General features: G+C 39.6%; 2 protein-coding genes and 1 non-coding gene across 4 annotated transcripts in view; 2 read left to right on the top strand and 1 right to left on the bottom strand.

Moving 5' to 3' along the window:
- The window catches only part of LOC145939685 (uncharacterized), a 206,575-nt gene that overhangs the window by 106,502 nt on the left and 87,405 nt on the right, over nucleotides 1-12,668 (top strand). The gene's annotated exons all lie outside the window — the stretch shown is intronic.
- LOC145940135 (U6atac minor spliceosomal RNA) lies at nucleotides 9,117-9,216 on the top strand. Its single transcript, XR_014425966.1, has one exon. It is a non-coding gene; the product is annotated as a U6atac minor spliceosomal RNA (small nuclear RNA).
- Hry (bHLH transcriptional repressor hairy) lies at nucleotides 9,849-12,494 on the bottom strand. The gene is made up of 3 exons (XM_083043844.1): nucleotides 11,804-12,494; nucleotides 10,978-11,073; nucleotides 9,849-10,746 (listed from the first exon to the last, which is right to left on the bottom strand). Exons 1-3 carry the CDS (start codon nucleotides 11,957-11,959, stop codon nucleotides 9,913-9,915), a joined length of 1,086 nt encoding a protein of 361 aa, XP_082899970.1. The 5' UTR covers nucleotides 11,960-12,494; the 3' UTR covers nucleotides 9,849-9,912.

The following is a 12,668-nucleotide window of genomic DNA, read 5'->3' as shown; positions in this document are numbered from 1 at the left end:
AAATATTAAAATATTAATATATTTTATATAATATGTTATAATATCTTATTCGCGATTAATATTTTTTGACAAAAATCAACTGATAATTGTCAAAAATATTTATCGAATTTAAAATATTGTAACATCCTTTTCTAAAAAAAGCATATTAATTGTAAGTCGATTCTCGCAAGTATTGTTGCATCTTTTCCGCGATGCTGATTGACTGTTTCGATTCGCATTATGCGTTATATTTGTAGCATCGAGGCTGTCATCACGAGGATTAGTAGTTTAACAGTTTGTTCAAAATAAAATAAAATAAAATAATATGTTTGAAATAATATGTTATAATACTTTATCCGCGATTAATATTTTTTGACAGAAATCAGCTGATAACTGTCAAAAATATTAATCGAGTTTAAAGTATTATAACATATTATTTAAAACTAATATTATTATTTTATTTTATTTTATTTTGAACAAACTGTCAAACTGCTAACCCTCGCGATGACAGCCTCTCGATGTTACGAGTATAACGCACAACGCGAATCTTGACAGCCAATGAGCATCGCGGAAAAGCGCCAACAATAAAGTTCGATATATGCGAGTATCAACTTTACATATCTTTTTTGAAAAAGGATATATTTATATATAAATATATAATATATAAGTAATATATCTTCGCTTTCTCATATTTGTCACATTCTAAAAATACTAGACTCACAAATAACACTCTCCGCAGAATTGCTATATACGATGCGTAGACAGAGTCTTTCGTTTTCGCACTCATGACAAATATCTCTCGTATCGTAATTGCACGAGCGCGTAGCACACGTATATATAACGCAAAATGTTTGGGCGGAGTGTTTTCCTGGGGGGTTAATCATCTCGAAGCAAGCGCGTAAGACTCTTGGTGCTTTTTCGCGCGCGCGCGGTGCAAGCCGCAATTACAAATTTCTCATCTCGACGATCTTCTCGGCACCGATGTCTATATCACACGCGGCTCGTCTATAATTTGAGACGAGCACGGCGCGCGCTTAACGACGAGGCGGATTCGCGCGACGAGCGGCAATTTTTCACGCGAAGCGGGGCTGCTGTAAACTCACGAAATCTCGAACCCCTATTATCGTCAACGTTATCTCCCGCGGCGATCGCTCGCAGATAAATTGTCATATATTTTACTTTGCTGCAAAATTGAAACAAGTTTTAATAATTAATTATGTACGACCGTCCGGCCGTAATAATACGTGTAATTTTATGCGTATCATGATTGTTGAAATTGACTTGATAAAGATCGCTATCATTATATTCGTAATATGATGTGAATCGACTAGAAACAGATATACAAATATTCTATTCGTGAAGAAATTAAATACTCGTTTCCCGACTTACGTCGCTTCGTGCATAAAAATCAGAGGAGAGAGGTGACATTTGACTACAGAGCGCGAACGAGATACTTAAGTAATTGCATGTAAAATATTAATGATCTCGTAACTCGAAAGAACATGGGAAACTTAATTTAGCCTGATCTCAATCGCAATCTGCATTTTTTCTGGTCATTCACCGCGTTGATGTCAAGTCAAGGGAGGTTTTATCACGTTGCATCGTTATCTTACGCATATTCTCGAGAAACGCATTCGTGAGAAAACAAGAGTAAAGACTAAATTAGACGTAACAAAAGTCTAGAGATGAACAGTTTTACGCGACAACGTTAAAACAAACGGTTTATGAAGATGACGACATCCGTTTCTACCTTGCGGTTTCTTTAATTCTTTTCATCGTCTTCTTCTCTTGGTTACCATTACAACTGCGCGGAGTATCTTGCAAAAGAGCTTACAAAAGCGAGAAAATTAACCATATCGAGGACTGGGTTCACTTTGAGAATCGAAAAGGGAGATTTACGCGGTGTCGGGAGATCTTAATTAAGTTGCGAGTATGTTTTTTACGAGGACGCGGCGTCGATGGAATTCGACGAGTCACGAGATTAATGCTTATTGGACGAGATGCAAATTACCTCCCGCGGCTTGGCGGAATTTGCGAGAGCAGAAATCGTTTTGCGCCTTTTACGAGCAGTTAAGTAGCTCCGGAGTTGTTTATCCGTCGCGAAACCGAGAATCTTTTCTCGCGAGAACAACAGTGATTTGATTTATTCGCGAGCTGGCTGGAAAATGAATCTCCATTGTGTACATTCCAAGAATAACATCCGTCGTTCGCCTTTGTCTCTCGGAAACGCATTCGATATAATTCGTCATGGAAAGAAACGCGTGTTGTAATTTTACTGTGACTTAATTAAAGTTGAACACATTTAATCAGAGGAATAATCGTGAAATTTTCAATACCTTTTCAAGGATTTACGCGACAATTATTGCTGGATATTGAAAATATTCGTAATAAAACATGTGGTACATTTTGTCATTTATTGGGTTTTAACAAATATCCGTGTAATTTCAATATTCTTTGTACAAACCTTTAAAATACCGTTAAAAATGTGTAAGGAGGAAAAAATCATTATTGCGGGCTCTTTTAGAACTACGTGGGAACATTGCCGCGTATTCTTATTCTCCGGTATATTTAAACACGCGGATGTGTGCGGGCACAACAGTGATCAAGGAAGTGCACTGGAACCGAAGTATAATTGTGCTGATTGCCGTTGATCGCAGATGCGAATTGCCTCAGGCGCGATGATAATTCCGCCGTAACCCTCTGTAATAATCTTACGCGCGCGTCCAACGCTCTATCGCGGCGGCGATTGGTGGCTGCAATTAAATTGCGAAATTTCCGGGTGGGAATTCGGCGCGATGATACATCCAAAATTATCAAGAAACATCTTCAGCTTCAAATATTTAAAATTGCTTCTTCTACGTATAAAGGTAAACTCTATTAAGTCTTTTTTTTTTCGACAAATATGCAGCAAAACATTTTTCAATTTAAATGTAGCTAAAATTTATCTACATAATGATGTCACTTACTATTAAAATATTTTACTAAGTGTCGCAAATTGGCATTAATCTGAAGCCAATAAAAATTTTTAACAATCTACTGAAAATTTATGACTTAATACAATTTACCTCTGAAGTGCTGATATACTAAGGTGCGTCGTAGGTGCTCATGAACGCGTGCATGCCCTCACGCACGCACGAGCCTTCGCAACGCACGTGTCGGTTTTCTAATGCGGCATTACGCACTCGGGAACAAACGGTGAAATAAGAGCATCAGATAGGCCGCGCACATAGACTCCGTTCTCTTTCTCGCACACTTCATAAATAACTCCGGTTTCTCGACCCACACGTGCGTCTCCTCTCTCTCTCCGCTCTGCTCTCTGGCACGAGGCTGAAGTAACGATAATCTTAATAATCATAACCGACGACGACATCGTATATACTTCGTCCCTCGTATATTTTTCTCTTTTTCTCCTTCTCCTATCATCGCCTGTCTTTCTCTATAGCTCGCACGCGTCTCATCGCCTTGTGTTATTAACCTAAATTGCTCGTGAATGGTATCACGCCCTTATCGAGTCACACAGGGCGCCGCGTTCACGTGTGCCTCGCCGAGCGTGAGGCGAATACCGAGTAAATGATCGACGCCAGTGCATCTCTCCATCGTATTACGTCGCTGTACTAACGGGGCGGTAATTACGCGATAATTTTATTATTCCTAGTAATATGGCAGTCACGGCGATAATAGAGTGATTAATGAATCGATGAATATGAACATGAATCGATCAGCTGATGGCGCGCGGATGAGAACGCGAGATTCGCTCGATAACTCGATCGCGAAGAGAGAATATCGAAATGTAATCATAATATTGCTGTAATAATAATATTACTACGAGCAAATTTTGTCTCCTTTCTCGTCAAAATCTTTCTGAAAATTCTTTTCCGTATGGCATTTTCCGAATGAGATTTGGACGATGAAATTGCCGATATCGGTGATTAGTGATTACGCTCACGGCTCAGATAAGCACGTGAAACGTGCCTCGATCTGTTACTCGAGGCTATGTAAATGTCAGATTACACGCGATGAGCAAGATTCTCCGGACGATCGTTTCACGCTGGTAAGCTCGCGATAACAATGGCGGAGCATGACTAGCGCAGATCGCGTTGCTGCCATTCGCGTGTTCAATACCGCCGACACCAGATTACAAGGGGACAACGAATGCGCGACTTATGCACGTGTTGTCGCAATTCGCCGTCGTTCGAAGAATCGCATGACAGTGTTCAGATCAGTAGTCGCGACTCAATAAAAGCCGATAAGAGCGTAACATTATTATACGCGTATGGATGATGGATGTATCTTATTAGAAAAACATTTATGTAATTCCACAAGCAAAAAACTCTTACACGGAAGCGGCATTAAGCGCGACTGGTGAGAATCCTTAGATTACGTTTCTCACGTTTATAGGTCAAGACTGCTGACGTTGGTATCAAGAAACTAGCAGCGTCGTTAATTTTTTCGCGCAAACAGCTGCTTCAGGCAATCCCGGATATTCAAATCCCTCGTCGAATTGGCTGTTGATTATTCAGCGTCTGGCCCGATAAGTGTTCGCGTAAGCGTCTGGCCTTCTCGTATATAAGCATTCTTGAAATACAAAACCCCATTGATTGAAAAACACACCTATATATATTACATGTAGATTAGATTAATTATTAGTCAGTACTGTCGCATACATTATCGATTTTTCTCCAGCAATAAATATTGCCATAGCCTTTATTCTGCGCAAAAAAAAATTTCCAGCGAAAATATATATCGAAAGTATTTCGGCTAGCCAAAAACTGCAATCTTATATGCTGCAGACTACGTGCATAGTTTTGAACATAAGTGAAAAAGAAATCGCGATCGTCGTGCCGCGCGTTCTCCGGGCACATGAAACGTCCAAAAATGCCAAACTTCTTTTTCGGATGCCGCGAAAGGGCCCACGGTCCATTACACGGAGCCGCGCTTTCGAAGCGCCGCTTGGGGATGCTTACAATAGTATACCTGAACGGCTCGAAAAAAGTTTAGGACCATCGAAAACGTGAGACGGCAGGCAAACGATTGCGCAAATGTCGCGTTTTATCACCGATAATTATGATTAAACATTTTTGTGAATTGATAAAAACATTTTTTTTAATTATCCTAATACGTATGTCGAATAATATCTCTCTGAAAAATATTAAAATATAAAATTACATCTTTAAGAGACACCGCGTATATCGTAATGGAGATATCAAATTGCTCGAGGATGCTTCGAACCGACATTCGAAATTCTGGCATCGAATGGCGCGAAGTCCGTGTTTAAGCTTGGCAGCATTACCAGGCGATGCTGCGACGCTTATGCGAAAGACAGAGAACACGTCGATTAGCGCGAGCGAGATCGGGGACCACTCACTAGTCGTCTGTGAGTGGCGGCGCGTGTCAACCTTGTCGTGTCCTTGAAACCACGCGACCACGACCGAGCTAAGCCGGAGCGACGGTCTAGTAAACGCGCGCTCACGAGGTTCTAGGAATCAGCTGATTGTCGGACGATTGGAGGATTCCCAGAGAGGTTCGCTTCGGGAAAGATCCGAGCTCCAAAGTCTCTCTTGTGAACCGGATGGAATCGGATTTCGGACTATGATTAAATACAAATGTAGCTGTAGCTTTCTCAGGGAATACCGCGGTTAATAGTAACAAATTTTATGTGCTACATGTATATGTTATATTTAGAAGCAAACGCAAATTACGTGATATTAAATGTAACAAAAAATACAAGTGGTATTTTCGTCTTAATTATGTTTGAAATTACTTATCTATATGTTAGCGTATCGCAAGATACTTTACATTAAAATTTATCTGAAAAAGATAGCAGGCCCGAGATAAGAGAAAGTTGCAAAAAGAGACGCGATTTTATTTTCTTACGCTTGGTAATTAACCTTTACGACCACATGGTTGAATTATCGTGAATTATAATGATTCCGTGCCACGCGCGGCCTTCGCCTCGTCGCCTCGCGATCGTCCGTTGCAGAATATCAAACGTATACAGTCGGCGAACATGACGTCCGTTCAATGCAGACGAGCGCGAGCGGTCGGGAATTTCCTAATGCGGAGATAACGCAAAATCATGACCGGCAAGTAAGAAATTCCCCGAGAACTTCGATTATCCAGCTTCGCGCAACTCTTTCGCCTCGTTCTTTTCGTCGTGAGATTAATGAGCGCATTATGATAATTCTTTTCGCCGAAAGGGGACCGTCCCGACCGTAGAGGAATGCATTTTTTGGCGCGACTCCAAATAACGTGTAATATACGAGATTAGTTGCAGGTAGAAAGGGGATTTGATATAATTAAATCGCTCGTGTGCAACAATCCTCGGCAATTGTCATATCCTAATGACCATTAGACCTAGTCGCCCGGAGGCGGAGAAAAAATAGATACGTGATTATATAGGATGGCGAAATTTGTGTTCATCTAGAGACGGCTCATCATCGTGAGTCTCGCGTGCGCCGTCGTGTCCGATGGGGGTCAAATTTTTCTTTTTATTGGAGAAATATATGCAGACGTATTTCGCGCGAGGATATCTTGTGCGACCTGTTTATCGGAACGTTTATGTAATCACAGATAACGAGCGGTCAGATAAATATGATTCCATAAATGTATGTGTTAGATCTGCCGCCCGGATTCGTAATTGATCGAGATCGAGAAATACGAAATAAAACCGATGGCGTGATTTCTTACATGCTAATCAATTAAAGCTAATATAAACTGTTATATAAAATTACGTCAATCATAAGCTAATATAAATTGCTACAAGTTGTCGAGTTTTGATAACTTGGATAGCATACTTATTTTTAACATTTTTATTGTTGAATCCGGCTTATAATTTTGAGAATAACCCGTTATTCTTTCCTTTTTATCGACTTGTTTTTTGTCCGCATAAAATTATTAATACGATGTTTCCACCACCGCTCATAAGAACTAACTTGAAACGGTAAAGGCATCTCACGCGGCCTACAAGTGGCGACTTATGTCGAGAATACCATGGAAGAGAAAGAAAGATACTATGCAATTTGTCATTCGGCATGTTTTGCGTGCGGCGTCGTGGTCCTCCACTCCGCTTTTGCTTCACAAATTGCTATACCAGGAACGCTATTGCCTGCAGAGGAGGACATTATTGTAATTTAGGCTTTTGCGATTTTCGCAAAGATCACTCGATAATGTACATTTCTTGCAATGTTTTTTAAAAAGGCATTGTAAATATTTCTTTCGATAATGCAATGCTTCTTTACGTAGAATACATTAAATCAACGGTTAAATAATTTTATACACATTCAAGGTTGCACATTTTAATTACAAAATTTATATAAATAAATGAAATGTTACGTGATCGTCAGGCACAATATTTAAATATATATTATACTGCGGATATGTTTGCATGCGAAGACAGTCTTATCTAATTTAAACTATCGATGCTGTAAGTGTTGACTGTTTGTTGGAAAATTACTAATATTTGATGAGAGAAAGCGCACACGATAATCATTGATATCTTGCTTATCTAGTTTAATTAAGAAGTTAGATTCAATAATGCATATTCTTTTTATTTATAGATTTTATTTCTTAGAACAATAATTCAATTCTATAAAATCTATTGGTTCACGAATCTTTTTATAAATATCAAGAACAATTTTTCTCGTAATAGTCGATTAATAAATTGTAGCCCTTTCAATGATAAAAATACATATTCTTTTTATTTATAGATTTTATTTCTTAGAACAATAATTCAATTCTATAAAATCTATTGGTTCACGAATCTTTTTATAAATATCAAGAACAATTTTTCTCGTAATAGTCGATTAATAAATTGTAGCCCTTTCAATGATAAAAATACATATTCTTTTTATTTATATATTTTATTTCTTGGAACAATAATTTAATTCTATATAATTAATCATTTCACGAATCTCTGATAAATATTAAGAATAATTTTTCTTATAATAATCGATTAATAAATTGTAGCACTTTTAATGATAAAATTTGGATATTTTCGTCAAAGGCAAAGAGAGAAAGAGAAAGTAAAATAATACTTTTCATTCACAATGCGCAACGTGATGGAAATAAAAAAATATTGTATATTAATCTTTATTATCGAATGAGAGAAAACTTCGGGTCCCTTAAGGTCCTGTAAGGGCCTCATGGTGTTCGGGTAAAACTCAACAGGAGGCAGCAGGTTCTGGGATGGTACTTACAGAGGATAGAAAGGGAGAAGTTTTGGGACCGGTCAGACGAGGTGCTTCGCCGAGCTCGGTTCATTCTTGACTGCGAAGATAGGTCTCGATTCTCGACGCGACGGGCATCGAGCCGCCGACGCCGCAGGAGCCTTATGGTCGGTGGTGGGGATCAGTCTCGTGCAAAATGTGCAGCTTGGTAGACGTATGGGACGGGCTAGTCTAGTGGAAAAGATAGAAAGAGAGAGCTCTTGAGTCGAGGCTCGCTTCATTCTTGGCTGTAAAGTTAGGTTTCGCCGACGGACGGCGACACCGCAGCGCCGAGTCTTGCGGTCGATAGTAGGGATCAGTCTCCCGCGACACGTACAATGAGACGAATGTATGGAGACGCGCGAGTCTACTGACAGCGCAGATATTTAAATCGAACGATTCTTGTACAATTTTTAAGATTTTATTATCAAATAATAATATAACTTCGCTTTACGCGCGTAATTATATTCGATTAGATTAAATAAAATGAGAAAGATATACATATATATTAAATGTATATAATAATTAATAATAATAATTTAAACAATAATTAATAATAAATAATTTAAATAATAATAATAATGATGATAATTTAAGAGCACATTTAATAATTTAATTTGTAAGGAGAAAGTGGATTGTGTGAGGAACTGATTGATTATAATACGAACAACACAGATATTTTGTTTTGAGTTAAGAGATCAACATTTATTTGATACTCTTGCAATAGTAAGCGTCCGTTGTCTATTCTCATAATAGAGAGGAATTATAAATATAACCTCTTTGCATTCGTATAAATATAAATAACGTTCTTTCGCAATTAGGCCTCACATATACACATTCGTACATTTTCATATTCACGCGATTCTTTAACTTAAAAAATAAATTAAGAAGTCGCGCTAAATAACTTAAAAATAATCCTAAACCTAAACATATGTGTTTTATGAAAGGAGAGAAATTTAGCACTCCTCTAAATAAAGACAATGTATTGGTAAGACTAACGTAATTTGTCTACTCTTTACCGCAACATATTTTTCTCGGGATCCCGGAAGTAATGCGTAAGCGGGCTATCGGAATCCCAACAAGACCAGAGAATGAATAAAAAAAAAAGCTTAAAAATATCGTAATAACTAAAAACATTCTTTTCGTACTTACAACGATATACTACAAATCGTCTAGTAATTTACGTACAAGAAACAGAATGGAAGACGTCGGTGATTCTTGTTGCATAAGGCACTTAAAATATTAATATTTATATACAGAGAGAACTTATATACAGAGAGAAAGAGGATCGGGGGAGATAAAGAGACAGAAAAGAAACGATGCGAGAGAAGACAAAAAAAAACTAAATTCACGATACCTCCGAGAAACCGTTCATTTCCGACATACCAAAATGTAATATATTTACAAGGCATTATTACTCTGGTTTCTCTTCATTTCATGCATAAATTTTTCGCAAGGCACTATTAATAAGGCTGCCTCATTGGCTACTGGCCGACCGTGTACGCGCAGGAATAAACTCGTGTCTTTTAACTTCCTAAGATCCTCTAACTTCGCGGTTTTCTTCCACGGGACGGGATCGCGTTTTTACAATCATTTACATTATTGAGGAACATGTTTCCGCGTAAATCGGCACGTCGAATTAGCACATTCTCAGATTTTTTAACCATCGACACGTAACAATTTATATCACTTTATCACGCACGTGGTCTTTTTTTTTTCTTCTTTTTCTTTACCACGGTCTCCACGGTTTATCCTCGACCGGCGGCACCACGCTCTTCCTCATTACGAGCGCGAGAGGTTTTTGGAGAGGAGGGGTGTAGACGCGTGGATCGAATTCCGGGTCGCTGGTATAACCATTTGCCGGGGACGTCGCGACATCTCGGTGACTGTTGGCCGGGCTGTAGGTGGTAGATTGCTCGCGGAACGACGCAGGGGGTTCCTCGAACGCCACCGGGCTCCTCGCTGACGTGGATGTCGAGCTGGCGGACGAGGTCGACGATGACGCGGACCCTCTGCTAGCGGTTCTCTGGGGGATCGGGATTAGAGTTGGTAAGGGGGAGCTCGGGGCCGGGGACGATGATGGCGATGACGGACCCGCGGCTTTCGCTCCCGCCGGAAGTACTAGGGCGATGTCGCCGTTCGGCAGTCTGGTCGGAACCACTTGCAGGCCGGTGACATTGGCATTGGTGAAGAAAATTCCATTCGATTGCTGAGCTTGAATTCGCGGAGATGCGTCAACTTGAGGCAGGATATGCACTTGTAATTGCGTCGTCGGTGGCGCCGGTTGGACAGGCTGCTGAGTCGTTTGGCCGTTGTTTGTACTGATTTCAGCCGGACCCAGGCATGAGGCCAAGTGGGTCATCAGACGTCTCTTTATTGAAGCGTCCAAACCGGGAAACTTGCTAACTTCGGTAGCGCACTCCGTGTAACCGGCGCGGAATTTATTGAGAATGTTCGGATCTGTCGCGGCGGCCATAGCGAGCTGCTGTCGTTGAAGGTTTTCCAAATGCTTCACGGTCAATTCCAAAATATCAGCCTTCTCGAGCTTCGAATGTCTTGCCGGCTGTAACAGAAAGAGCGAGAAAAAAACGATTAGACGATCTGATCGATTAAATATTAATAGAATGCGTAGAATATATAAAATTGGAAAAATATAGAAAGTTGACATAAAAAGCAATTTCTGTCAAATTAATTTTTTATATTAAAATTTTTTTATTTTTACTATTGTGTTCTTGAAAAATATTTTCTTTACAAAGTAAATAATGACAGGATATATAATAGATAATATACTTACGTCTTTTTTCATAGATTCCAATACGAGGGTTTTCAGGTCGTTCAGACTGCTATTAATACGGGCTCGGCGTCTTTTTTCCATAATGGGTTTATTGCTCTGTGAACAGAAATATTTCGAAATAATAGTTAGAAGTCGTCAGAAATAAAGTTAGAAACGTATGTCAGTGAATGCGTCGAAAACAATAAAATGCCGCGTAAAAAAAAAGAGGTTCAAAGAAAGAACAATTCGGGTTTATGCACGATCTTCAGTTTATCATTAAGAATTATAACAATACAAATCTCTCTCTGGACAGTTTAACAATGATTAACAAAAGTAACCATTAATTTATGTCATTTTTTATGATATTCTGTGTTTTTATTTTTTTTTTCCATTTTTCTTTTTTAATTTATCTAATGATGTTTATCTAATGACGTGTTTCCAATTAATTTTCTCTGAATTTCGAAAGACGTTATCGTTGTATCACGTGGGGGAATTTTAATAATTTCTTTTTCATGTGTATAGTTAAAGTTTATCTCGCCTCACACAATTATTATACCGATAACTAAAAAATTATTGAAGCTTAGCAAAGTATGAAATAAGTGATATTCTCTTCATTTCTATTTTATATATATATTCCGAGTTGATATGTCAATTTATCATAATTGAAAAGAAGATAATTTTATCATAATAAGCATTAATTTTGTAATGTGTAAATAATCACGATTTTTTTCCGTATCACGAAAAACGATCGCTACTCCGAATTATTCCAAGTATAGAGAATGTAACGCGGTGTAGAACGAAAGATTGAAACGAAGACTTTCTTTGATATTAAAGAGATGACACTAACCCGTCGATTTTCTCCAGATCTTCTCGTAGTCGTTGTAGTAGTCGGAGTAGTTTGTGCCGGAGGCTGTCCAGCTTCCTGTGGCACGTGTTGCGCGGGTGGTGTAGCGCCGACGGTGACTCCACCCGTCGGCATCGTGGCACCCACTCCGGTCACCATTATTTAATTTTTTAATCAATATCTCACTGAACCCAGAAAATTTCCAAGTTCAAATAATACGCCCGTCGGCGTGAAAGCACTATTTAACCGAAGTCAATCACTTCACTGATAATCCAAATTCGCTGCGCTCGATGTCTCCTTCACTCTCGAACACGGTGTCGATCGATGCGCGGAGTTCTTGAAGGGGATCTTCAGTACGAATGTAAAATTCGATAGTGAATTGAGGGTAAGATGAGGTAAAGCAACGAAGAAAGAGTATGCGTTCACTCTCTTTCTCAGGCCGTTCTTCTTTTTATCGAAGTCCGTCAAAGTGCGACCGCTCACGACTGGCGTCAGAGCTCGACTAACTCGACGAGCGGCGAACGTCTTCTGGTCGTGCTGTCGGAGCGTGGCATGCCGATGGAATGCTTAGTGCCTTGGTCCTTGGTGGTGGGGTATTCAGTGGCGAACAACGCGAGTGGGGAGACTTAGCGCGTGACGCTTTAACCTGGCTTACTCCTACCATCGAATTCTGACGGTACCCTTTAAGGTCCCCACTCCAGACTTCGGTACTTTGGTCCCCTCTGTGGCGCGCGCACCACCGCGGACCTGGGACCCCCCTCGGGATCCTCCGAAGCCATGAGTCGGTCGAACTTTATTGATGAGATAGATGTCCGTGATTTCTAATGGAATTTTCGATCGCTCATTTGCAACTTTGTTCGATTTCGCT

The sequence above is a fragment of the Prenolepis imparis genome, unplaced genomic scaffold (genome assembly GCF_030444845.1).
Source record: "Prenolepis imparis isolate NDT839.2.m4 unplaced genomic scaffold, iyPreImpa1.0 SCAF_8, whole genome shotgun sequence".
NCBI lineage: Eukaryota > Metazoa > Arthropoda > Insecta > Hymenoptera > Formicidae > Prenolepis > Prenolepis imparis.
The sequence above is the reverse complement of the archived record's forward strand: the minus strand, read 5'-3'. Positions and strand labels throughout refer to the sequence as shown.

Excerpts from the sequence above, each read along its gene's own strand:
- Hry (XM_083043844.1), bottom strand. The coding sequence starts at position 11,959 with ATGGTGACCGGAGTGGGTGCCACGATGCCGACGGGTGGAGTCACCGTC. Across the intron at positions 11,074-11,803 it reads GATCTGGAGAAAATCGACGG|AGCAATAAACCCATTATGGA; the intron begins GTTAGTGTCATC and ends TTCTGTTCACAG. Across the intron at positions 10,747-10,977 it reads TGGAATCTATGAAAAAAGAC|CCGGCAAGACATTCGAAGCT; the intron begins GTAAGTATATTA and ends TTTCTGTTACAG.